General features: G+C 41.4%; 1 protein-coding gene across 3 annotated transcripts in view; it reads right to left on the bottom strand.

Annotated features, from left to right (window-relative positions):
- Positions 1–24,810, bottom strand: part of diaph2 (diaphanous-related formin 2) — a 567,387-nt gene that overhangs the window by 391,549 nt on the left and 151,028 nt on the right. For all 3 annotated transcript variants that reach the window (XM_055643895.1, XM_055643898.1, XM_055643897.1), the window contains exons 12-13: positions 23,585–23,935; positions 18,776–18,890 (exon numbers count right to left, since the gene is read on the bottom strand). In XM_055643895.1, the coding sequence (XP_055499870.1) occupies positions 18,776–18,890; positions 23,585–23,935 (466 nt within the window). The remainder of the gene's footprint in view (positions 1–18,775; positions 18,891–23,584; positions 23,936–24,810) is intronic.

Raw genomic sequence — 24,810 nt, 5'->3', positions numbered from 1 at the left:
ACCAAGAGATAACTGTAAATTTAACATGTATATAGAGGCTCATTCCATTAGACTTAATTATTGTTAATAAAAAAAATTAACTTTAAAAGATAGAATACTTCCTCTTAACTTTTGCTGCTTCCGTTAACACTCTCACAATTATACTTTTCATGTTTATGTTTTTCTTTTCTTCCCTATGTTCTGTAAAGATAATCATAAGCGGTCACTTGGTACGTGCACCGACAATGGCTGCCCCGGTGTACTGCTCCTTGTTGTTTTGTATGTGTTTGTTCGTTTGTGTCGTCTGTGAAAATCCCACAAAGATAACTTTCATGATGGGTCCCATCAGCCATCTTTGCTAGGATCATCCAGAAGAAGTTGGTGGACTTCTTCTGGTGCAACAGAAAGCACTGGGTCTCTGCAGCGGTCCTGAGTCTCCCGATCGACGAGGGCGGTCAGTCGCTTGTGTGCATTCACACCCAGTTGGCAGCTCTCCGCTTCAGGACCCTGCAGAAATACCTGTACTCAGGTGGCACGTATTGGCGACGCACTTTTTCCAACTGCCTTTACGGTGGCACGTTGATCCCGATAGTGGGCGTCAGCCATGCCGTCCTGCTGGGAATGCCCGGCTTCTACCGGGACTTGTTGAGTCTGGAACCTGGTGGTGTCGACCGGGCCCTCCCTCCACCGGCGGAGTGCGAAGGCACGGGCGTGAGAGCAGCCGGCCCTTGTCCCACCCCACCGGGTGTCGGGGGGGGGCTCAAACGTGTGGAGTACCTGTGGTTGAGCAAACTCCCGCACCAGGCGCCGTGATCCTTCCCGGGAGCCGGTCCCACACAATTTGAGCCGCCTCAATACCTCGATACCCTTCATCTCCCTCGGAGACGCAGAGAGGCGTGTCCTTTACGGGCTCCTCCTCCACACCCTGCACTTCCTCGACCTGGTCCACCGTCTGGACACTAAGTGGCAGTTGATGTTGCCTTCCGGTCATGAGGGGGGCCCCCGGTAGGGGTCCCTCTACGCAGGGATTCTCCCCCTCTACATAGAGTACCTGGGGTAGAGGGTACTGCACCGAGGAGTCCCCTGTAACCTGTTTCTCTTGCAGTCCACAGATTTGCCAGTCGCCTGCCACTTTTGCCGGCTGAAAGAGTCTGTGTGCCACGTGTATATAGAGTGTGTGAGGCTGCAGCCCCTGTTCCATTATCTAAAGGGGCTGCTCCTTGCCTTCTGGTTGCATTTCCCACCCACCATCCTCATCTTTGGACATCCTGTGGGTAGGAAAGAGGGTAGGGCCGAAGATATCCTGGTTGGGTTGCTCCTGGACCTGACCAAGCTGGCCATCCGCGAGTCAGGGCGCCAGGCGGAAGAGGGCTCTGCCCTAGCCAGCTGCCTGCCTCTTTTCCGGGGCTATGTCCGCGCCCAGGTGTTGTTAGAGAGGGACTACGCGCTGTCCACGGGCACCCTGGGGGATTTCCGGGACCACTGGGCACCGCGGAATGCATCCTTGACAAGGATTGTAACATAGTTGGAAAGTAGTTTATTTAGTATATTTGTTTGTCTTGTATTATGGTGGTGGGTTCTGTTTTGTTTTATTGTATTGTAAATATTATTTTAAATAATTGAATACATTTTTTGATTTAAAAATATCACTTTCATGAGAGAGGTACTCATTAGCATCAGATATACGGTACCACTAAACATCGTTCCGGATTTCTCTCACTCACTGGATTCTTTGGACATACTCGTCGGCGGGGCTGTGGCTGTATTCGAGGTCTTGAGACGGACAAGGACCCGCGGCCAGCGCTCTGGAGCACTCTCCCGACTCCAGCAACAAGGATTACGCAAACCGCTCCTGAGCAAATATTCTTGAAAATTCTCAACAACAAAGTGGACGAACTGCAACTCCTGCGCCAGACAAACAAGGATTTCTCTCAAGCTGCTGCACTTTTCTTCACCAAGACCTGGCTGTGTGAGTCGACCCTAGCTGCAACTGGCTGGCATAGAGCAGACTGCGAAGCAGAGGCAGTGGGAAAATCAAGAGCCGGTGGAATATCCTTTTACACTAACCAGGACTGGTGCAGCCACCCACTGTCTAACATCTGTTCTCCCAATCTAGAATCTTTCTTTATAAATTGCAAACCCTTTTATTCTCCGAGGAAATTTACCTCTTTGATCCTTGCTGGAGTTTACATCCCCCCCCCCCCCCCCCCCCCCCCCCCCCCCCCCCACGCCCCCCAAGCCTGTGTACGTGAGGCACAAACTCAACTCGCTGACCAGGTAATGAGGGTAGAGAGTAACTTCCTGGACTCTATGGTCATTGGTTTTGGGGGACTTTAACAATAGTCAACAGAGTTTTATTGTCATGTGTCCCAGATAGGTCAATGAAATCCTTGCTTTCTGCAGCACAACAGAATATGTAAACATAATACAGAACGGGAAATAAAAGTTCAGTGTGTCTATATACCATAGACCATATATACACAATAAATAAATAGATAAAGTGCAATAGTAATAATAGACTGTTATTGTTCAGAGCTTATTTGATGTTGTGTTTAATAGTCTGATGGCTGTGGGGAAGGAGCTGTGGGGAAGAACCTGGATGTTACAGATTTCAGGCTCCTGTACCTTCTTCCCAATGGAGAGAATAGAGTGTGACCAGGATGGTGTGGGTTTTTGATGATGTTGGCAACCTGTTATCTGCCCCACCACATGGGAGAGAACACTCGATCACTGTTACACTTCAATCAAGAACACATATTGCTCTGTTCCCCAAGCAGCTCTGGGTCTCTCTGATCATTGTTTAGTTCACCTTATTCTGACCTACAGGCAGAAACAAAAATCTGCTAAGCCTGTGGTCAGAACAACGAAAAGGTAGACAAGGGAGGGCATTGGAAATCTTCAGTCCTGCTGTGACTGCACTGATTGGAATGTGTTCAGGGAAGCAACTACAAGCCTCGATGAATATACAGACACTGTGACATCATATGTCAGCTTTTGTGAGGACAGTTGCATTCCCACTAGGACCGGGATCTGGTTCAACGACAAGCCCTAGTTTACAGCAGAATTCAGACAGCTCCGCCAATCTAATAGGCCTGTCCCACTATGGTGATTTTTCAGGCGTCTGCCGGCGACTGTCAAGTTGTGCAAACACATCGCAAAGGTGGGGGACAGGTCAAGCAGGGGAGCGCTTTAAGAAATTCACACGGTGCAAAGCCAAGGCGATACAGACACACACTGCGATGAACAAGAAGGTTGGCGCTATAATTAAGACGGCTAAAACACAGTGTACGATAAGTCCTTTAAAAGAGGAGGGGAGAGGGGCGAGAAGGAGGGAGAAGAAGTGGAGAAACTTTTAAGAAGCCAGACAACTTTTAAGAAGCCGGAGATACACGGCTGTGAAGCTCGGCGGACATTTAACATTACCGTCGGTTATCCTTGGTTCTAAAAACCACTGCTTACGTTTTTTTCCCCCAATGAGCCAATGAAATTCACCGGCTACAACCTACAAAAACCTACAAGAACCTTCAACCTCCTGGCAACCCACTAGGACCTTCTGGCGACCCACCTATGGCACGACATTTCTCACTACTTTCCATGGCGGCTTCATTCTAATCGCCGCTAATTTTTCAACATGTTGAAAAATTTGCAGCGACCACAATGAGGCCGCGACTAGTTCCCAGAATGCGGGAACTCCTCACGGCCATGTAGGCGACTCCCCAGCAACCACCCGCGAACATGTGGCGACCACAGTCTCCTGCAGTCGCCGAAGTGGGACAGGCCCATACAGATGAGGCCTACAGGAGCGGGTATGCAGACTTCCACAGGCAGGCCCAGTACAAGCTGAGAAGAGGAATCAGAGCTGCCAAGGAAAGGTACTCTGAGATGTTGAGGTGTTTAAGAAAGAACTACAGATGCTGGAAAAATTGAAGGTAGACAAAAATGCTGGAGGGACTCAGGGGGTGAGGCAGCTTCTATAGAGCGAAGGAATAGGTGATGTTTTGGGTCGAGACCCTTCTTCAGACTGATGTGAGGGTGGGGGAGGGGGCGGCGGGAAGAAGAAAAAAAGAGGTGGAGACAGTAGGCTGTGAGAGAGCTGGGAAGGGGGAAGGGAAAGAGGGAGAAAGCAAGGACTACCTGAAATTGGGGAAGTTAATGTTCATATCGTTGGGGTGTAAACTACCCAAGCGAAATATGAGGTGCTGCTTCTCCAATTTGTAGTGGGACTCACTCAGATTCTTGGGAGGGAGAGTTGAAGTTGAGGAGCAAGTTCTCAGCTAATGACTCTTCTTCAGTTTGGAAGGGATTGCAAGAAATCTCCAGCTACAAGAGGAAAGCTCCCCGCTCCTTGGACAATCATCAGCTGACCAACGGTCAGCATGAGTTCTACTGCAGGTCCGATAAACAGAAACATAACCCTGGTACCCCCTCCCCCTCTCCCTAATCACCACTTCACACCTAGTCACAGCCTGACTCTGTAAAGACTGGACCCTTCCCCACCCACTCCTCCCCAATCACCACTTCACACCTACTTACAGCCTGACTCCAGTCTGCAAAGACAGGGCCCTTTCCCATCCACCTCTCTCCAATCACCACTTAACACCCAAACGCCCACTTACAACCTGACTCCAGTCTGCAAAGACTGGGCCCTCGTCCACTACCCACCCCCTCCTTGCTGCCCAACATCAGTCTGGCCACTTCTCCATCACCAACAATAGAAAGGTAGAGGCTATTTTCTATAATGTGTGGTTTCTTTGGAACAGAACTGCTGCTTCAAAGCAGAACTACCTGAACTTGCACTTTACAGAGTTACTTCTGAACATTCTTTTGCTCCCTCTACTTTCAGTCAGAAGTTAATTGAGCAAAATAATTCAAGTACATTGAACTGCCATTTGGCATAACCTCACGTTGCCCTTTCTCTCCTACCCACAATTCATTTCAATTCATCATTGTCATCTTTCACCCTCCACATTCAGTATATTGACTTCCTCAATTTCTGTCCTGCCAAGAATAATGCCAACATGAAACACAACATGAAATACCTCCATACTCAGCATAGTGGAGAGAACATTCTGCTACCTGAAACATCAATTCATGTCACACAACAATTTTCTATGCAAATGTTGGAAAAGCCACATATCCTTTGATCTATTACTAGTTCAAGACCCCCCCATTCTGATTCTCAATTAATCTATCTGTTTCTACTTTAATTTGCTTTACTGTTTTGCGGTTTACAATATTGACACTTCACAATGAAGAACCAAATGTAGATATCGTACAAAACAACTCTGCAAAGTACAAAAATACTAAGTAAAGCCTGTAATTGCTTGCCAATGGACTTATCTGCTGCTATCATTCTGATATATCTGTCGTATCCTAAAGTATTCCAATAATTCTCAAAGTGCAGCAAGTCTTTTTTTTGGTTGAGACACATTACATTCTGTTCCGTTTCTTATCTTTCTGGTTCAAGAATATCACAATTATTTTCATTATATTCAAACAGTAAATAATTAATCTTGGTTATAAATTTGTTGTTGCCTATCACAGCTCTTTGTATATGACATTCACATATTACATAGCACTTATGCTTACATCATCATCTCCTTTGTAATTTAATAACCCTATTATCCAACCAAAATACATATTTCCTTTTGTTCTGTTCTCCTTCCATATTGCTTTCAATACAATCTCTTGTATATTACAGCTGCAATGCTATTTCCAATGTTAATCCCATTTCTAAAAATGTGCTTTGCTGAGCTAGAATGATTGGATCATGCAGGAAAGTAGCGTCAAAGTAGAGATCATAATGAAAAAAAAAATCACAGCAGGACTGAGGAGCCATATTTTTGTTCATAACTTGATTGTTCTTTTAGCAAATAAAATAAAATTTAGCAGCTAAAGAATTTTTGAATCAAACAGTAAACGGGTTCTGAGAGGTAAAAATTTGAAGTAAACTTACACTTTTTGATTACTCTTTTGGAAATGTCCTTATCTATATTACCAAAAGTCTGATCTTGACCACTTCCTGTTGTTCTATATATTGATTTTAGAAAAACGCTGCCACTTACGGCTGTGATTTTTGGCCATCTTACTCAGAGTCCCCCTCCGCTGGGCAGGGCAAGAGGATTTTTCCCATCGATGAAAAATAAGAGTTATTAGTGTTTAGAAAATGTTGAGATTCTCTCTCCTGAAGGCCACGCCCCTTCCGGAGGGACTATAAAACCCGGAAGTGTTGAGTGCCTCAGTCAGTCTCTGCAAGATGGGGGACCGAGAGGGTCGTGTCTCTCAGTCTGAAGCTAAAGCTGTGTTGCCTTTGGTTTGGAAATACTAAAGCTGTGTTGTCTTTGGTTTGGAAATCCTAAAGCTGTATTGCCTTTGGTTTGGAAATGCTAAAGCAGGGTTTAATTTGGTTTGGAAATGCTAAAGCTGTGTTGCCTAATTAAAGTTGCCTTGCCTAATTAAAGTTGCCGTGCCTAATTAAAGTTGCCGTGCCTAATTAAAGTTGCCGTGCCTAATTAAAGTTGCCATGCCTAATAAAAGTCGCCTTGCGTAATAAAAGTCGCCTTGCCTAATTAAAGTTGCCCTGCCTTCTATATAATGAAAAGTTTAATATTGACCATTTCCCATTTGCGCTTTATATTGATTTTAGAAAAAAGGTACCACGTATGGCTGTGATTTTAGGCCATCTTACTCAGTCCCCCTCCGTTCATCAGGTGTCGAGGATTTTTCTCATTGATGAAAAATAAAAGAGTTATTAGTGTTTAGAAAATGTTGAGATTCTCTCTCCTGTCAATCACACCATAAAGGCCACGCCCCTTCTGGTAGGAGGGACTATAAAACCCATGAGTGTGGGCGCGGCTCAGTCTCTGCAAGATGGAGGAGGAGAGGTCACAACTCGCTGTCTTTAGTTACCTTGCACCCTGCTTGAAATGGTATGATACTGCACTTGAATTTGGTGGCCTTGCAACCTGCTTGAAATGGAATTTCAAGGAATAGCCACGGGTCAACTGCCAGCCCAGCAGCCGTGAGTGAGTGAGCTGACAGCACAACAGGCTTGAGTGACTGAGCCGCCAGCCCAAGAATCCATTTGGCCCACAATGTCCATACTAGCCCTCTAGAAATGAGTACCTTCAGCCCTCAACACACATACTAGCGCTCCAGAAACTTAGCCCCTCTCATCTCATAGTTATGCCCTCTGGTATCCTAACAAAAAATATGAATATTTTATGGTGATAGAAATGGTAGTAGACCACCAGTGCTTGTTTTACTGCTGCCCAGCAGACATTAGCACTGTGCCAGGTTTAAAGCCTAGATCTTTAAACACTTTGTTCTTCAATTAGCCAACTTACATCCGTGAACTTACATTCCCAAGTATAGCTGAACTTTGTGATCTAAATCTAAACCTCAATTCGGAAATGTAGTGAATTTTAACACAAAAATAACATTTTGCTTTAAAATTCACCACAGCAGAAGGCTCACACGTGAATGTTAAAATCTTGAATTTTCTGGCTTTGCAGCTTTCCTAATGGCTCTAACCTTGAATTTCACATGGAGACGATTAGAAAGACAACATGTTGAATTCCCCAGCAATTCCATACAGAAACTGTTCACTCAAACTGCACCAGAGGTTTAGATTTAGATCACGCAGTCCATCTACTTCACTGCAGTGAGAGAAGGCATAAATTAACCTTTTTTAAACATCCTTTTCTAAACATTTATTTATATGTTTTTAATTATTCACGTGTTTTCACATGATTTTTAAATGATCCATTCATTTATTAATAGTTTTTCAATATTTCTAAATGTCATGAACATGAAGTAGTAATCTGACAGCTTTAGCAGCTACAGTGCCCTCCATAATGTTTGGGACAAACAAGATTTGTAATAGAAAAGAATCACATGTGGTTCAAGTGCATATTGCCAGATTTTATTAAAGGCCATTTTTATACATTTTGGTTTCACAATGTAGAAATTACAGCAGTGTTTATACATAGTCCCCCCATTTCAGGGCAACATAATGTTTGGAACACATGGCTTTACAGGTGTTTGTAAATGTTCAAGTGTGTTTAATTGCCTCCTTAATGCAGGTATAAGAGAGCTCTCAGCACCTAGTCTTTCCTCCAGTCTGTCCATCACCTTTGGAAACTTTTATTGCTGATTATCAACATGAGGACCAAAGTTGTGCCAATGAAAGTTAAAGAAGCCAATGTGAAACTGAGAAAAAATAATAAAACTATTAGAGACATTAGCTAAACCTTAGGCTTACCAAAATCAACTGTTTGGAACATCATTAAGAATAAATAGAGTACTGGTGAGCTTACTAATCGCAAAGGGACTGGCAGACCAAGGAACACCTCCACAGCAAATGACAGAAGAATTATCTCTATAACAAATAAAAATCCCCAAACACCTGTCTGACAGATCAGAAGCACTCTTCAGGAGTCAGGTGTGGATTTATCAATGACCACTGTCCGGAGAAGACTTCATGAACCAAAATACAGAGGCTACATTGCAAAATGCAAACCACTGGCTAGCCACAAAAATAGGATGGCCAGGTTACAGTTTGCCAAGAAGTACTTAAAAGAGCAACCAAGGTCTTGTGGACAGATGAGACAAAGATTAACTTATATCAGAGTGATGGCAACAGCAAAGTATGGAGGAGAGAGGGAACTGCCCAAGATGAATACGTGGCTTGAAAAATGGTGCAAGGGGGAGGGATTCAAATTTTTAGGGCATTGGAACCAGTTCTGGGGGAGGTGGGACCAGTACAAACAGGACGGTCTGCACCTGGACTGGAATGGAACCAATGTCCTTGGGGGGGTGTTTGCTACTGCTGTCGGGGAGGATTTAAACTAATGTGGCAGGGGGATGGGTACAAGAGCAGAGGGGCAGGGGGGTGTAAAATGAAGGTAGAAGCAATAGGTAGCAAGGTGAAAAGTAAAAGTGGCAGGCAGACAAAACCAGGGCAAAAATCAAAAAAGGGCCACTTTTCAACATAATTGTATAAGGGGTAAGAGCGTTGTAAAAACAAGCCTGAAGGCTTTGTGTCTCAATGCAAGGAGTATTCGTAATAAGGTGGATGAGTTGAACGTGCAGATAGCCATTAATGATTATGATATAGTTGGGATCACGGAGACATGGCTCCAGGGTGACCAAGGCTGGGAGCTGAACATCCCGGGATATTCAATATTCAGGAGGGATAGAGAGAAAGGAAAAGGAGGTGGGGTAGTGTTGCTGGTTAGAGAGGAGATTAACGCAATGGAAAGGAAGGACATTAGTTTGGAGGATGTGGAATCGGTATGGGTAGAGCTGCGAAACAATAAGGGGCAGAAAACGCTGGTGGGTGTTGTGTACAGGCCACCTAACAGTAGTAGTGAAGTTGGGGATGGCATCAAACAGGAAATTAGAAATGCTTGCGACAAAGGCAAAGCAGTTATAATGGGTGACTTCAATCTACATATAGATTGGGTGAATCAAACTGGCAGGGGTGCTGAGGAAGAGGATTTCTTGGAATGTATACGGGATAGTTATCTAAACCAACATGTAGAGGAACCAACGAGAGAGCTGGCTATTTTAGACTGGGTATTGAGTAATGAGGAAGGGTTAGTTAGTAGTCTTGTTGTGCGTGGCCCCTTGGGCAAGAGTGACCATAATATGGTTGAGTTCTTCATTAGGATGGAGAGTGACATTGTTAATTCAGAAACAATGGTTTTGAACTTAAAGAAAGGTAACTTTGAGGGTATGAGACGTGAATTGGCCAAGATTGACTGGCAATTAATTCTAAAAGAGTTGACGGTGGATATGCAATGGAAGGCATTTAAAGACTGCATGGATGAACTACAAAAATTGTTCATCCCAGTTTGGCAAAAGAATAAATCAGGGAAGGTAGTGCATCCATGGATAACAAGGGAAATCAGGGATAGTATCAAAGCAAAGGATGATGCGTACAAACTAGCCAGAAAAAGCAGCATACCGGAGGACTGGGAGAAATTCAGAGACCAGCAGAGGAGGACGAAGGGCTTAATTAGAAAAGGAAAAATGGATTATGAAAGAAAACTGGCAGTGAACATAAAAACTGACTGCAAAAGTTTTTATAGATATGTGAAAAGAAAGAGATTAGTTAAAACAAATGTAGGTCCCTTGCAGTCAGAAACAGGTGAGTTGATCATGGGGAACCAGGATATGGCGGACCAATTGAATAACTACTTTGGTTCCGTCTTCACTAAGGAAGACATAAATGATCTGCCGGAAATAGCAGGGGCCCGCGGGTCAAAGGAGGTGGAGGAATTGAGTGAAATCCAGGTTAGTCGGGAAGTGGTGTTGGGTAAATTGAATGGATTAAAGGCCGATAAATCCCCAGGGCCAGATAGGCTGCATCCCAGAGTACTTAAGGAAGTAGCTCCAGAAATAGTGGATGCATTAGTAATAATCTTTCAAAACTCCTTAGATTCTGGAGTAGTTCCAGAGGATTGGCGGGTAGCAAACGTAACCCCACTTTTTAAGAAGGGAGGGAGAGAGAAAACGGGGAATTACAGACCAGTTAGCCTAACATCGGTAGTGGGGAAACTGCTAGAGTCAGTTATTAAAGATGGGATAGCAGCACATTTAGAAAGTGGTGAAATCATTGGACAAAGTCAGCATGGATTTACGAAAGGTAAATCATGTCTGACGAATCTTATAGAATTTTTCGAGGATGTAACTAGTAGCGTGGATAGGGGAGAACCAGTGGATGTGGTGTATCTGGACTTCCAGAAGGCTTTCGACAAGGTCCCACATAAGAGATTAGTATACAAACTTAAAGCACATGGCATTGGGGGTTCAGTATTGATGTGGATAGAGAACTGGCTGGCAAACAGGAAGCAAAGAGTAGGAGTAAACGGGTCCTTTTCACAATGGCAGGCAGTGACTAGTGGGGTACCGCAAGGCTCAGTACTGGGACCCCAGCTATTTACAATATATATTAATGATCTGGATGAGGGAATTGAAGGCAATATCTCCAAGTTTGCGGATGACACTAAGCTGGGGGGCAGTGTTAGGTGTGAGGAGGATGCTAGGAGACTGCAAGGTGACTTGGATAGGCTGGGTGAGTGGGCAAATGTTTGGCAGATGCAGTTTAATGTGGATAAATGTGAGGTTATCCATTTTGGTGGCAAAAACGGGAAAGCAGATTATTATCTAAACGGTGGCCGATTGGGAAAGGGGGAGATGCAGCGAGACCTGGGTGTCATGGTACACCAGTCATTGAAGGTAGGCATGCAGGTGCAGCAGGCAGTAAAGAAAGCGAATGGCATGTTGGCTTTCATAGCAAGAGGATTTGAGTATAGGAGCAGGGAGGTTCTACTGCAGTTGTATAGGGTCTTGGTGAGACCACACCTGGAGTATTGCGTGCAGTTTTGGTCTCCAAATCTGAGGAAGGACATTATTGCCATAGAGGGAGTGCAGAGAAGGTTCACCAGACTGATTCCTGGGATGTCAGGACTGTCTTATGAAGAAAGACTGGATAGACTTGGTTTATACTCTCTAGAGTTTAGGAGATTGAGAGGGGATCTTATAGAAACTTACAAAATTCTTAAGGGGTTGGACAGGCTAGATGCAGGAAGATTGTTTCCGATGTTGGGGAAGTCCAGGACAAGGGGTCACAGCTTAAGGATAAGGGGGAAATCCTTTAAAACCGAGATGAGGAGAACTTTTTTCACACAGAGAGTGGTGAATCTCTGGAACTCTCTGCCACAGCGGGTAGTTGAGGCCAGTTCATTGGCTATATTTAAGAGGGAGTTAGATGTGGCCCTTGTGGCCAAGGGGATCAGAGGGTATGGAGAAAAGGCAGGTACGGGATACTGAGTTTGATGATCAGCCATGATCATATTAAATGGCGGTGCAGGCTCGAAGGGCCGAATGGCCTACTCCTGCACCTAATTTCTATGTTTCTATGTTTCTATCCAAAGCATACCACCTCATCTGTGATGGTGGGGGTGTATGGCTGCTGAAGGTACTGACTTACTTATCTTCAGTGATGATATAACTGTTGATGGTAGTAGCATAATGGATTCTGAAGTGTATAGACGCATCCTATCTGCTCAAGTTCAAACAAATGCAACAAAACTCATTGGCCGGCGGTTCATTCTACAGCAAGACAATGATCCCAAACATACTGTTAAAGCAACAAAGGAGTTTTTCAAAGCTAAAAAATGGTCAATTCTTAAGTGCCCAAGTCAATAACCCGATCTGAACCCAATTGAGCATGCCTTTTATATGCTGAAGAGAAAACCGAAGGGTACTAGCCCCCAAAACAAGCATAAGGTAAAGATGACTGTAATACAGGCCTGGCAAAGCGTCACCAGAGAAGACATCCAGCAACTAGTGATGTCCATGAATCGCAGACTTCAAACAGTCATTGCATGCAAAGGATATGCAACAAAATACTAAACATGACTACTTTCATTAACATGACATTGCTGTCCCAAACATTATGGTGCCTCGAAATGGGGGGACTATTAGCACTGCTGTAATTTCTACATGGTGAAACCAAAATGTATAAAAATGGCCTTTATTAAAATCTGACAATGTGCACTTTAACCACATGTGATTTTTTAAAAAAATACAAATCTCAAATTGTGGAGTACAGAATCAAGTAAATAAATGATGGGTCTTTGTCCCAAACATTATGGAGGTAAGTGCGTGGCTTTTCTGGTCAAAGTCTATTGTCAGTCAATTTCTGGGTAGCAAATTATCTAATAATGATCTAATAATCTAATGAGTCTCCATAATTACATTGCATCTTTCAAGGCCATCTTGGATCCAGAGCTTACCTTTCAGCAAATCAACATTACAGGTTCTGCAAATGCTTGAAGTTTCTTTATGTATAGTATTATCTGATTCAATTGAATAACACATAAACAAAAGCTTTCCCCAGTTTCTCAGTACATATGACAATAATAAACCAATACTAACCAGTACCAAGTTCAGTCAGTTCCCTATTGTCAACTCTTGCCAGACTACTGGCATTTTACATCAAAGTGCCAAAAGAGAGATTTACTGAAAGATAATAGAGAACTACAAAATGTAAAAGAATTTATAAATGCACAGAGGTAAAACGCAGTAAGGACAGCTAAACATAGAAATTAGTAAACTTTTGAATATATTTCTCAATATTGTGGTTAAACCCGGCGCGGAGGAGCTGAGATTCCCCTCCGATGCATGAGCTTGATCACCTCGATGAGGAGGCCCACCGCCGGCTACGGGAGTAAGATTGTCCCGCCAACGGAAGGTTAGAGTCCCCCGACCGCTGGAGGACAAAGAAGGAAGAGATTGAACTTTTTTTGCAGTCCATCACAGTGAGGAATGTGGAGGAGTCATTTGGGTAGATGCTCATGTTAAAATGTATTTTGTGTGTTCAGTTTCTTTTTATTGTTATGACTGTATGGCAAATCAAATTCCCCGTATGTTGCAAAACATACCTGGCTAATAAAGTTTGATTATGATTATGAAACTTGTGTGATCTACTTGTGGGTGAACATTTAAAGTTTAGAACATTGAATGAAATCAGAGAACAATTGAAAAAAATCTTGAACTAACCATGAAATATGAGAATGGAATTGTGAAGGATAGCATTAGCTCAGCTAAAGATACATTTGGTAAGATTTTGTAGATTTCAGGTGCATATTAAGATGACTATTAATAAGTTATAATTAGAGGTGGTGCATGCAGTATTGAAATGGAAAGGACCTGGGCATCTTTCACTACCATTCACTAATGATCTGTCAGCATAAGGTTCATCCAGCAGACAATCAACGCACAAGGAATTTATGCAGTACCAAGAACTAAGAACAGAGTAATATGATTTAAATGTTCTATTGCTATTGTCACATATTAGGTTTTAAGTTTTAGAAGTACAGCATGAAAAGGCTCCTCAGCCCAATGAGTTCACTCTGATCACTGATTACCCGTTCACACTAGTTCTATGTTACCCACTTTCTCATTCACACCCTGCACATTAGGGGCAGTTTTACAGAGGTCAATTAACCTACAAACCCACATCTTTGGGATGTGGGAGGAACCTCAAGCAAGTGGAGGAAACGCATGCAGTCTCAGGTATGATGTGCAAACTCCACACAGACAACACGCGTGGCCGGGATCGAACGGAGGTCTCGGGTACTGTGAGGACATAGCTCTACTAGCCACACCACTATGCCACCCATCCGATAAATTATATATGATGATGCCACTGTGTGTGTAATTCAAGATCTTCAGTAACCTTGGAATCACCAGTGCCAAACAGAGCTAATGGGCCATCACTAGCAAAATAAAAACAGACACAAAATGTTGGTGTAATTCAGCGGATCAACCAGCATCTCTGGAGAAAATGGATAGGTAGAGTTTCGGGTCGGGATCTTTTTTGAGGCTGCTGGTCCCGTTGAGTTACTCTAGCATTTTGTCTCTCTTTGGTATAAACCTGCATCTACAGTTCCTTATTATTACCAGTAAAATTAATTCCTCTGAAGCTTCAGCTTCTATTTGGAGCTGGAAACGAACTCTGACTACTAAGTAAATTAGCAACTAATCTAAAATCTAGAGAGATGATCTATCAAAAAACAGATTATTAGGGGAAAGAACAATTATGTGAAAGAGACATCAAACCACTTGAAAAATTAAAATCTAAAATCACATTAGAGATTATTTTTATAAGAATTTTTGCTATTATCTATCCTTATGATATGGTGATGCTCCATATCAGAAAGCAGGGATTACTGTAAAGAGTTAAGTACAGTCTAATAATTTGTTGCCTCATCTAGATGACACCTGAAAATATGCACTTTGGATTCTGTGCATTCATCTAATCCACATTCACTTTCATTATATATTAAATAGCTGGGATAAGCGTTGTGCGATAGACATATTAACTAATGAGATACAGTAGATAAGTATTTGTGGTTCAGTTGCCAGACATTTGCAAAATGTTTTTTAATTGAACACGGTTAAAATATCAGTTAAACTGAATCCTACAATTGAGTAAAATCCTAACAATACAAATAAATCTTGAAAATGGAACAATTATTATAGCCAATTTGGCTACTTCATTACCATAAGCAGGTGATTTTTAGGCAGATTTATTTTCTGAATCTAAATATGATCTGAATAAGCATGTTGTATTTCAAATACAAACTGCTTGAATTTAGAAGAGCATATGGCTCTGTAAGGTACATCCCACTAATGATACCCCTCCCGTGCCTCTATAACACTTTGGACTGCTAGAAACTACTAGAAATAAAACAAATATTAAATGTAAATTAATTTTACAGCAAAACTTATGTGTGTGTGTATAATATATATACAACACACATATTTATCATGGTGTTTACGATTACTACATTTACGTATCTTTTTTGCTGCCACAACCAAGAATTTCATAGTTCTATGTTGGGGCATATAAGAATATAACACTTTTGACCAAGCACCTCGTATTCCGCTTTGGTAGCTTGGCATTAACATTGAATTATCCAAATTTGGATAACTAACATACGACAACCACCCCCCCCCCCCCCCCCCCCCCCCCCCCCCCCCCCCCCCAGGCCACCCCATTTTCTCCCTTTCCCCTTCCCACTATATTCCTTCCTTTGGCTTTACAATTCTTGTATCCTTAACTCCTTATCTCAAACATTTTTTTTTTAATTTCTGCCTTTGCCCAACCATCTGCCAATCAAAACCCTGCCTTATCTGTATCCACCAATCACTTTCCTCCCAGCTTTCAATCCCATGCTGCAAACATACTGAAGAATGGTCCGAACACAAAACATTGTCTATCCAAATTCTCCAGAGATCCAGCCTGAACCGCCAAGTTACTCCAGCACTGTGTTCCTTGTGTTTACGGGTTATTCACCCCATTAGACATATATACAACCCTTCACTTGCGGTATCTCCTACATCAGGAAAAAGGGAAACGACTGTTTTGGAAGTGAAAGGGGTTGTTGTTACTATATGTTAAGCTACATATTTCTACAAATTTTCTGCCATTCAGTTTTACTTTGTTGCCTGCAAGCTATCAAACAACTGAAAATCGCTCTCTGGTTACAGAAAATTAATTTAAGACCCAAGATTTGCTTCGGTGCCCGAGAAGTCAAGAGGGAAAAACATATCTAGTTGCCAAATCCTGGCTACCATATCTGTGGGCTTGGAGATTCAATTCAGACAGGACTTCTCTTAACTGTAACATGCCCACCATTTTTCTGGGATAATTAGTTTGTCCACTCTCAACATCCATGTACTTGATCAAAATATAACAGTGCCAGTCTTAACTTTTGAGACAACAAACACAGCAAGGAAAAAGTCCAAGATCCTGTCTAAAGAAGGGACCCAACACAAAACATCACCTGCCCATTTCCTCTTCAAAAGCTGCCTGATCCGCCGAGATCTTCCGATACTTTAACCGTTGCACAAGATTCCAGCAATCCTCTTTGTCTCCAAGTAAAAAGTGTGTGCATGGGTTGAGTAGGAAAGCAAAGGGTGCATAGGTTGACAGCTCAGGCAGCTTGGGGGAATTGGACGAGTTGAACCGAAAGACCTGCTCAATTCTATATAACTCTATAACTCCATGAGTATTGCTTTGCTGAACATTTATGAAGCCCATGCTCTTGAGGTTTATAAATGTTCAGCACAGTAATGGAGGTTGAAGCCAGCATAAAAGATCTGTGTGTTCATTTAAACACTGTTTTTACACTGTTTATGGTGTAAGTAGTAGAAGTATGGAATTCAATAGCACAAAGACTAGACCACTAATTAACTAATCAACAGCAGAAAGACTAGACCACTAAGAGATGCAACACTTGTCCCTTTACCTCCCCCCTCGACTCCGTTCAAGGACCCAAGCAATCGTTCCAGGTGCGACAGAGGTTTACCTGCATCTCTTCCAACCTCATCTATTGCGTCCGCTGCTCTAGATGTCAGCAGATCTATATCGGTGAGACCAAGCGGAGGTTGGGCGATCGTTTCGCCGAACACCTCCGCTCGGTCCGCAATAACCAAGCTGACCGCCCGGTGGCTCAGCACTTCAACTCCCCTTCCCACTCCGCCTCCGACCTCTCTGTCCTGGGTCTCCTCCATGGCCACAGCGAGCAGCACCGGAAATTGGAGGAACAGCACCTCATATTCCGTTTGGGGAGTCTGCACCCCGGGGGGCATGAACATCGAATTCTCCCAATTTTGTTAGTCCTTGCTGTCTCCTCCCCTTCCTCAGCCCCCCTGCTGTCTCCTCCCCATCCCCCAGCCTTCTGGCTACTCCTCCTTTTCCCCTTTCTTGTCCCCACCCACCCCCGCCCCCGATCAGTCTGAAGAAGGGTTTCGGCCCGAAACGTTGCCTATTTCCTTCGCTCCATAGATGCTGCTGCACCCGCTGAGTTTCTCCAGCTTTTTTGTGTAACCACTAATTAACCTCATGGGTTAGATACATAGAAATTCAATAAAACTCAAAATCAAAATCAGTTGTTGGACCATCAGCTTCTTTGGGCAGGCTAATTTGTAACCAATTTCTATTCTGTAGATTGTTAAAGGGTATACATTGGAATTTCTCATGAATTGGATTCCATGTGACAGAACTTTCGTTACAGCTGCTTGCTTGGAAAAATATATTGGTCCTAATTTTCCAGTTAACAACAAGGGAACCTGTTAACCATTCATTGTTCTAACATTTACTCAGTTATTTTGATGACCTTTTCGCAGAAACTTTGAGATCCATTGCAGTGCTCTGCCCTCTACGATCTACCTGAGGTATTTTTGATGAGATTTTACAATAGTTCTTCAAATAGACCGAAGAATTTCTTACAAACACTTAAATTGACACACACAACATTTTGGTGTGTTTAGTGTTTAGTGTAGATAAGTACCTGTACCACATATCCTTCTGGTAATTCATGTAAAATGATTCGGTAAAGTATCACTGGTCATGGTTGTGGAGGATGTTGACAGTCTTTTGATTTCCTCCTGCACTTAGGTGTTGGTAAATATCAGAAGATGTCATCCAATGTAATCCTCGGTGATGTTAGAATATACAATATTATTGTAAATTCCAGGTTATCGTCTATTACTTCAATGAAAATACAAAGTCGAAAGAGGGCAAGGATTCTGGTGATTATACTAATCCAAAGTTATTTTCTCATTGAAACTTAGATTTAGCAAGCTGTGGTTGATACAATATTCAACAATTTCCATTTCAATTTTAGTTTTTCAATATTGACTGGATTAACTATAGTCAAACCAAGTTGCCAATTAAACAACTGTGATTAACATGATATTTCTAAAGGATATAAAATCAGCTGTAACTAAACATTTAACCAGGAGTTAAAGATTAATATAGGGAACTTGAAATGTGTTAATATGTGGATACAAGGAACTGCAGATGCTAGTTTACAAAAAAAAACAACACAAAGTGCTGGGGTGACTCAGCGGGACAGAGAAGATCTTTGGACAACATGGATAGGTGATGTTTTGGGTCAGGATTCTTCTTCAGACAACAACATTTTTGTTAAACTTCACTGTAATGGATATCAACAGAGATAATATACTATGTAGATTTTCAGTTGCAATTTCTGATTTCATTTGAAAGAAATATTTTCTAAGCAGTGCAGTTCTCGTTTTTCACTTGAAATATGATGTTTGCATATTTTTATATTTATCAAATTCAATTTGCCGCATACAACTAATGTAGAGCAACCAGAAGCTGAACTTGAATAAATCAGATGCAATCTTTCAAATAACGTTAAATAATAAACATAATGAAAACAGTTTCAGGGAGCAAAATGTTACCTACCTTTTGCTTGTTTGGCAAAACTGAGCATTAGTTTAGAGAAAAGATCAGGAGTTTCAAATTTGTCTTCTTTTGCTTTAACCCAAAAACATGTCTCTGTCATTTGCTGGGGTCCAATCTGGAATGAAAATATTAAATTAAATAATGTAATTGAAAATCATTTTTGGTTTCCACATCTACAACAATGGATTGCCATCCAAGATGAATTTAAAATCATAACACTTAGTTTCTTTCATTTCTGATGACTGTCGAAAAACTGTCAGGACTGAGCACAATGGAAACTTAAACATTCTGCTTCATACATGCTGCACAAATGGATATGATTCTACTTAATTAAAAACATGGATGCATTTAATATTACACTTCTATTAAGAACTTCTCTTGCTATACAATAATTTCAATTGGATTGTTATATTTCAAAACAACTTTTCCAGTTAAATTTGAAGTAAAATCAGTGTTGAAGAACAAACTAAAATAATATTGATACAAGCAACACATTCCTCATTGTGGACAAAGCTGCCACTGACAGCAAGAAACAGCAGCAGGAGAGAGGGGAGGGAGCCCCACCGTGAGAAAGCACAATTCCCAAGGGCTACACCGTGAACCACAACAACAGCCGTGTCTCTGGACCGTGCAGTGGGTGCACCTTGCGGGTCTGAGTGGGGTCGGAAGCTGGAGCTCTAAATGGCTGGGGAGATGTTGGGATCCGGGGATGGATCAGCAGATCATTCCGTTCACGTTCAGTTCACATTTTGTGTTTTATATAAAGAAGGGTCTCAAACCGAAACATCACCCATTCCTTCTCTCCAGAGATGCTGGCTGTCCCGCAGTTACTCTAGCTTTTTGTGTCTATCTTCGGTTTAAACCAGAATCTGCAGTTCCTTCTTATACATTTTATATTTGTTTTATTTAAGTTTATGGCACTCCATGGTACTTTAGAGACACGAGAGGGGGCTTTTAGAGGGCGGGGGGGGGGGGGGGGGGCATTTCATTATCACTTGCCCTCTCTCGGTCCAGTAAAACAGATAATCCAGAAAGGTTCTGAAGTTGAGCGTGCTGGAAAATCGGTGTTCAACCTGTCAATTTTGTGAATGTCCACATAAGCAACTGAACAAAATGACTGCGATGAGATATAATATTCTTGAAAACCCAATTTTTTAGAACACATTTTGTTCAAGTAGATTAGCAACAGAACCAAAATTCCATTCCACTGTCTTATCGTAATATTTACTTTTGTTAACTATAATGCACAGCATAGTTTAAGTAAATTATTAATTACATGTTTTAGGATAGGCCACTCCCAAATTCCTTCTGTGGTATTATTTGATTGCTTAAAACCACATGTTTAAAACGACCATTAGCATGGCATTATTTTTAGTGACTCAAATAACCGTCAAGAATTTTAAAATATGATTAGGATGATATGCAATGCCATTAGAACTGAACAAATAATTCTGTAGTTGTGTGTTTGATTGAAGTATCCAAAAATATGAGGCACAAGATCTTCTAGTTTACAGCATGTAAAATGGTCATTACATATTTTACACTGCTTTACTCCCTAAGGCACAGGCGAAGCAGTCATTTACTTTTCTTAAATCTCTTACTTTGCCCTTATCAGTGAACTTCTGTAACTGTCAGATATTATTATACCCTCTAGCTACATTTTGAGTGTGGGCAGCAAAAAAACAGCCATATGTCTATTTCATATTTTGCTAGTTAACCTATTCCAGACCAAATTTCCATGAATGAATGAATTCATACAGCAAAATAAGATTTCAGTCAAATCGTACATTTTCTTTTACACATGCAAGGTGAGGAAAATGAACTTTGATCAGTCCCCAAGTATTTTCTTTCAACACAGCAATACAATATACAGGACATTGCTAGGCAACAGCTTAAATACTGAGGAAACATCAATGCATTTGCAAAAAAAATGTTTTCCCCATAGCTCTAAGGTTTTTATTTTTCTATATCATAGGACATGGCTTGATGCTTTCAGGATATATATCTTGACAAAGGCTGGAAATATAATTTAACTGCAAAATGTTGGCACTTTTTCAGTTAACATTTCTTAGGTTTGTTTTCATGAACTCTTAAAAGTTAATTCTGCAAAAAATATATTAGTCAAATTGTGACTGTGACTGTAATGGCATTTTGAAGATGAGCTTTGGAAAGATAATTGGAAACAATGAGCTGAATCTTGCAGGCAAATACCAGCAGAATTGATGTCAGATTATACTCCCACACGTGCATCCTAACATATTTATTTTATTTAAAAATACTAATTGCTTCCTTCATTTTTATTTTTTTTGAATACTTATGAGTGTGAGGGACAGCAACATTCAGACACAGTAAAAAAGCTTCACAGCTTTGATATAAGGCAAGTTTCTGACATTTTGCAAATATCTCATAGCATAAGTGGGCCAAGCTTACATTGCCCCACTCATGAGATCCAATTAGCTTGTTAGAATGAGATATAATTAGACTGTTTGAATATCTGACACCTCTTTGGCTCCAGCATTTTCCTAGCCAATAAGTTTGATTTTGTGAACCTGAACCAAGTTAATATGGGTTAATAGGGAACCTCAGAGAGGGCAGCTCGTTCCAATTCAGCCAATATTTCTTCACAAAACGTAATTATTCATACAATGCAACATACAAAGTATATAACTAATGATGTTGTCATTAAAGTGTTTTGTTTTTTATTTGCCATACACAGGCAGTTCCTGGGTTACATAAGGATTCCATTCCTGAGAACTAAATCAAATTAATTCCCCCATATGTCAGAAACAGTTTCAATGAAGATTTATTAACAGGAACATTTATTTATTGTCTTTCCCCTTTTGGTTAAAATGGTACAACATTCCACATTCAATGGCTAGATTAAATGGCTTTGAAGTATCAATGCATGTTACATTGTTCAATTAAGTAGTTTCCAAACAAATCTTTTGGATGGACTCCCACTTAACAGACAATGATGTCTAAAAAACAAACCCCATGAGGGAAATTTCCAAAAATCTGATTTTTCATGTCAGATCTTTGATAACCTGGGGATTTATTATGCTGATGAAATAAAATACATGACTGCTTCAAATTTATTGGATGATCAAACATTGGATTATAACGTGTCTTTTTATTTTGATACAAACAAAACTATGGCTGCAATTGAATGCAACCATGTTTCTATAGTTTGGAGGTGGGTTGGGAATGGAAAGAACTGTTGTCTAGAAATTACAGTGGTGATTCTGCATGAAACATCTGAAAATTGCTAATTTATCGAGTGCAATGAGATTGCATTTCCATTCCCTTGGGAGCATTGTTTCAGCAAGGACGAGACCGACTATGTTTTCTGCCTATTTAAAGTGTGTTTAATAAAGCTAGTCCCAGCACAATGCCAAAATGGCTTAAAGGTATAAAAGTTTATCTCAATGTCAATTCAATGGCAACTTAAAATGTCTGATTCAACTTCAGGCAGTGGCCTGGGAGAGTCTGTAACTAGGGGATGGAATTGATGGTAGGGAGCTATTTGGGGTTTTCCCCAATATTAAGTTGAGAAAACTACTGCTCAGTCAATACTGGACGTTGGGAAGCAATAAAAAAAGTGATGAACTGGTGAAGTTAAATTTGGTGGACATGCATTGGACAAACAGTGAAATCATATGATAAAGGGAGCTCACAGAAGTACACCTGTTTAGTAGAAAACATGATGTATTGTATAGTTTAACTGAACACAATCTAAAATAGTGTCTCAGGCTATAAATTACAAAAAGACTTTTAGCCATTAATTAATCCAATATTATTCAATTAATTAATTACAATATTAATTAATACAATATTATTTTATGTAACAAATGTCTGAAGAAGGGTTTTGACCCAAAACGTCACCCATTCCCTCTATCCAGAGATTCAGCCTGATGCGCTGAGTTACTCCAGCATTTTGTGTCTCCCTTTGATTTGAACCAGCATCTGCCATTCTTTCCCACACATTATTTTATGTAATCTTCCTTCAATAATTCAGAATTTCATTATGCCCCTCACAATAATGGAAAGTAGAACTATTGGGATAAGTAGAACTATTGGGATAAAACAAATATGTCTAAAAGAACATGATGGCTTTGGCAAGAGCAATTTTTATAAACATATCCGTGGGATTAAAACACAGATTTATGAATAATTTCAATATTGAACATTTAAGTATTTTGTTAAGGAAAGAAAAAGTTTCAATCAGGAAATAGTTAGCACCATAACAATCAAAGCAGAATTTTGAGAGATGCAGGTGCAGGTGACGATCTACACAGAAAATGGACACCAGAGGAGAGGATATAGTTTACAATGGTAATTTGCAAAATGGCCAAGAAAAAGTGAACAGGTTGCAAGGCAGGTTGTGAACATTTTGTTTAAACTGGATAATCAAAAGGCCAGGGATTGGAGAATCAAAAGGCCAAGGGTGCCATCAGGGATTAGCATGGATAAAAGGTAATAAGGGATAACTGGAAGGAAACTGCCTCAATTATAGAGAGGAGGGCAATTTGAATGTGATGCAAATATCAAAGTTACATATCAGCAAAATATTATAGATAACACATTTTCAAATATTATAAATAACAAATATCAAAGCAAAACATTATAGATACCAAATTTTCCCTATTCTTGACATTGATTTTCATACACTGCATTTTGGACACGAGCTATGAAGAAATGTTAATCAACAAACAAACATTTTCAACCTTTCAGGTGGTTTGGTTAACATCAAAAAGCTCAAGCTGCCTTGACACAATATTGAATTTGAGATGAGATGTGTTAATTGCTCACCTTTGACCAGTTGGCTCTTCTCATTGCAGTTTCTGGTTTGTACTGCTTTTTAGGCTGTAATCCATATGGCAATGGCGCAGGGACTTCTGAGCGGATAGGTGCACCAAACAAAGGTGGTGGAGCTGGTGGGCCTCCGAATGGTGGAGGAGGTGGTATTCCTGGGCCACCTGGAAGTGGTGGTGGTGGTGGTGGTCCACTGCCTGGAGGGAGGGGTGGAGGTGGAGGAGGAGGAATCCCTCCAGGGAGTGGTGGAGGGGGAGGAGGGGGAGGAACAGCAACCCCTCCTGGGAGGGGTGGAGGAGGGGGTGGTGGAGGTGTGGGCGCAGACGATACCGCTGATGCTGCTTGTTGCTGCAAAGTAATTCACAAAACATATTTACCATCATAAAGCTCAAGACTTGCACAACTAGAGCAATAATATTATATTTAAGCAATGGCTGAGAAACAAATATAGTGTGCAGAGATATACCAGGGCCAAATGCCCAGTGTAATATACCATGTTCATTACAAACTGCTCTTCATTGATTTTAAACAGTGTATATAAATCATTCAGACATCTGTCAGTATGGATAAATGATAATGTCACTTTAATTCCAATGTTGTTCTTAACAACATCTTAAAGGAATTTAACAAAATGTAACACTTCCTCCAACATTACAATGTTCCTTATACGATAATATAGAGCTTTGTTTATCCCAGGAGGGAACTTGATCTGCCAAGAGTCATACAACACAAAATCCATGTATTATGAAGTTAAAGGTAAGGGTTAGGGATGCACAAAGATTGGGGGGGATTCAATCTATCCCACTACAGATGGGGGAGGAGTTGTAGTTTGATACCCACAGGGAAGAAGGATCTCCTGTGGTGTTCTGTCCTGCATGTTGGTGGAACCAATCTGTTGCTAAAAGTACTCCACAGGTTGACCAATGTGTCAAGGTGGGGCTGAGCTGTATTGTCCAGGATGCTCTGCACTTTGAGGAGCATCCTCCCCTCCAGAACCAGCTCCAAGAATCCGCCCCAGGACGGAGCCAGCCTTCCTGATGAGTTTGTTAATCCTATTGGCTTCGGTGGCTTTCGCCCTGCTGCCCCAGCACACAGCAGCAAAGAAGATGGCACTGCCTAGCATCGATTGGTAGAACATCTGCAGCATCTTACTGCAGATATTAAAAGAGCGGAGCCTTCTCAAAGGTTACAGCCGGCTCTGTCCCTTCTGGTACAGGGCCTCA

The sequence above is a fragment of the Leucoraja erinacea genome, chromosome 12 (assembly GCF_028641065.1).
Source record: "Leucoraja erinacea ecotype New England chromosome 12, Leri_hhj_1, whole genome shotgun sequence".
In the NCBI taxonomy this organism is placed as follows: domain Eukaryota; kingdom Metazoa; phylum Chordata; class Chondrichthyes; order Rajiformes; family Rajidae; genus Leucoraja; species Leucoraja erinaceus.
The sequence above is the reverse complement of the archived record's forward strand: the minus strand, read 5'-3'. Positions and strand labels throughout refer to the sequence as shown.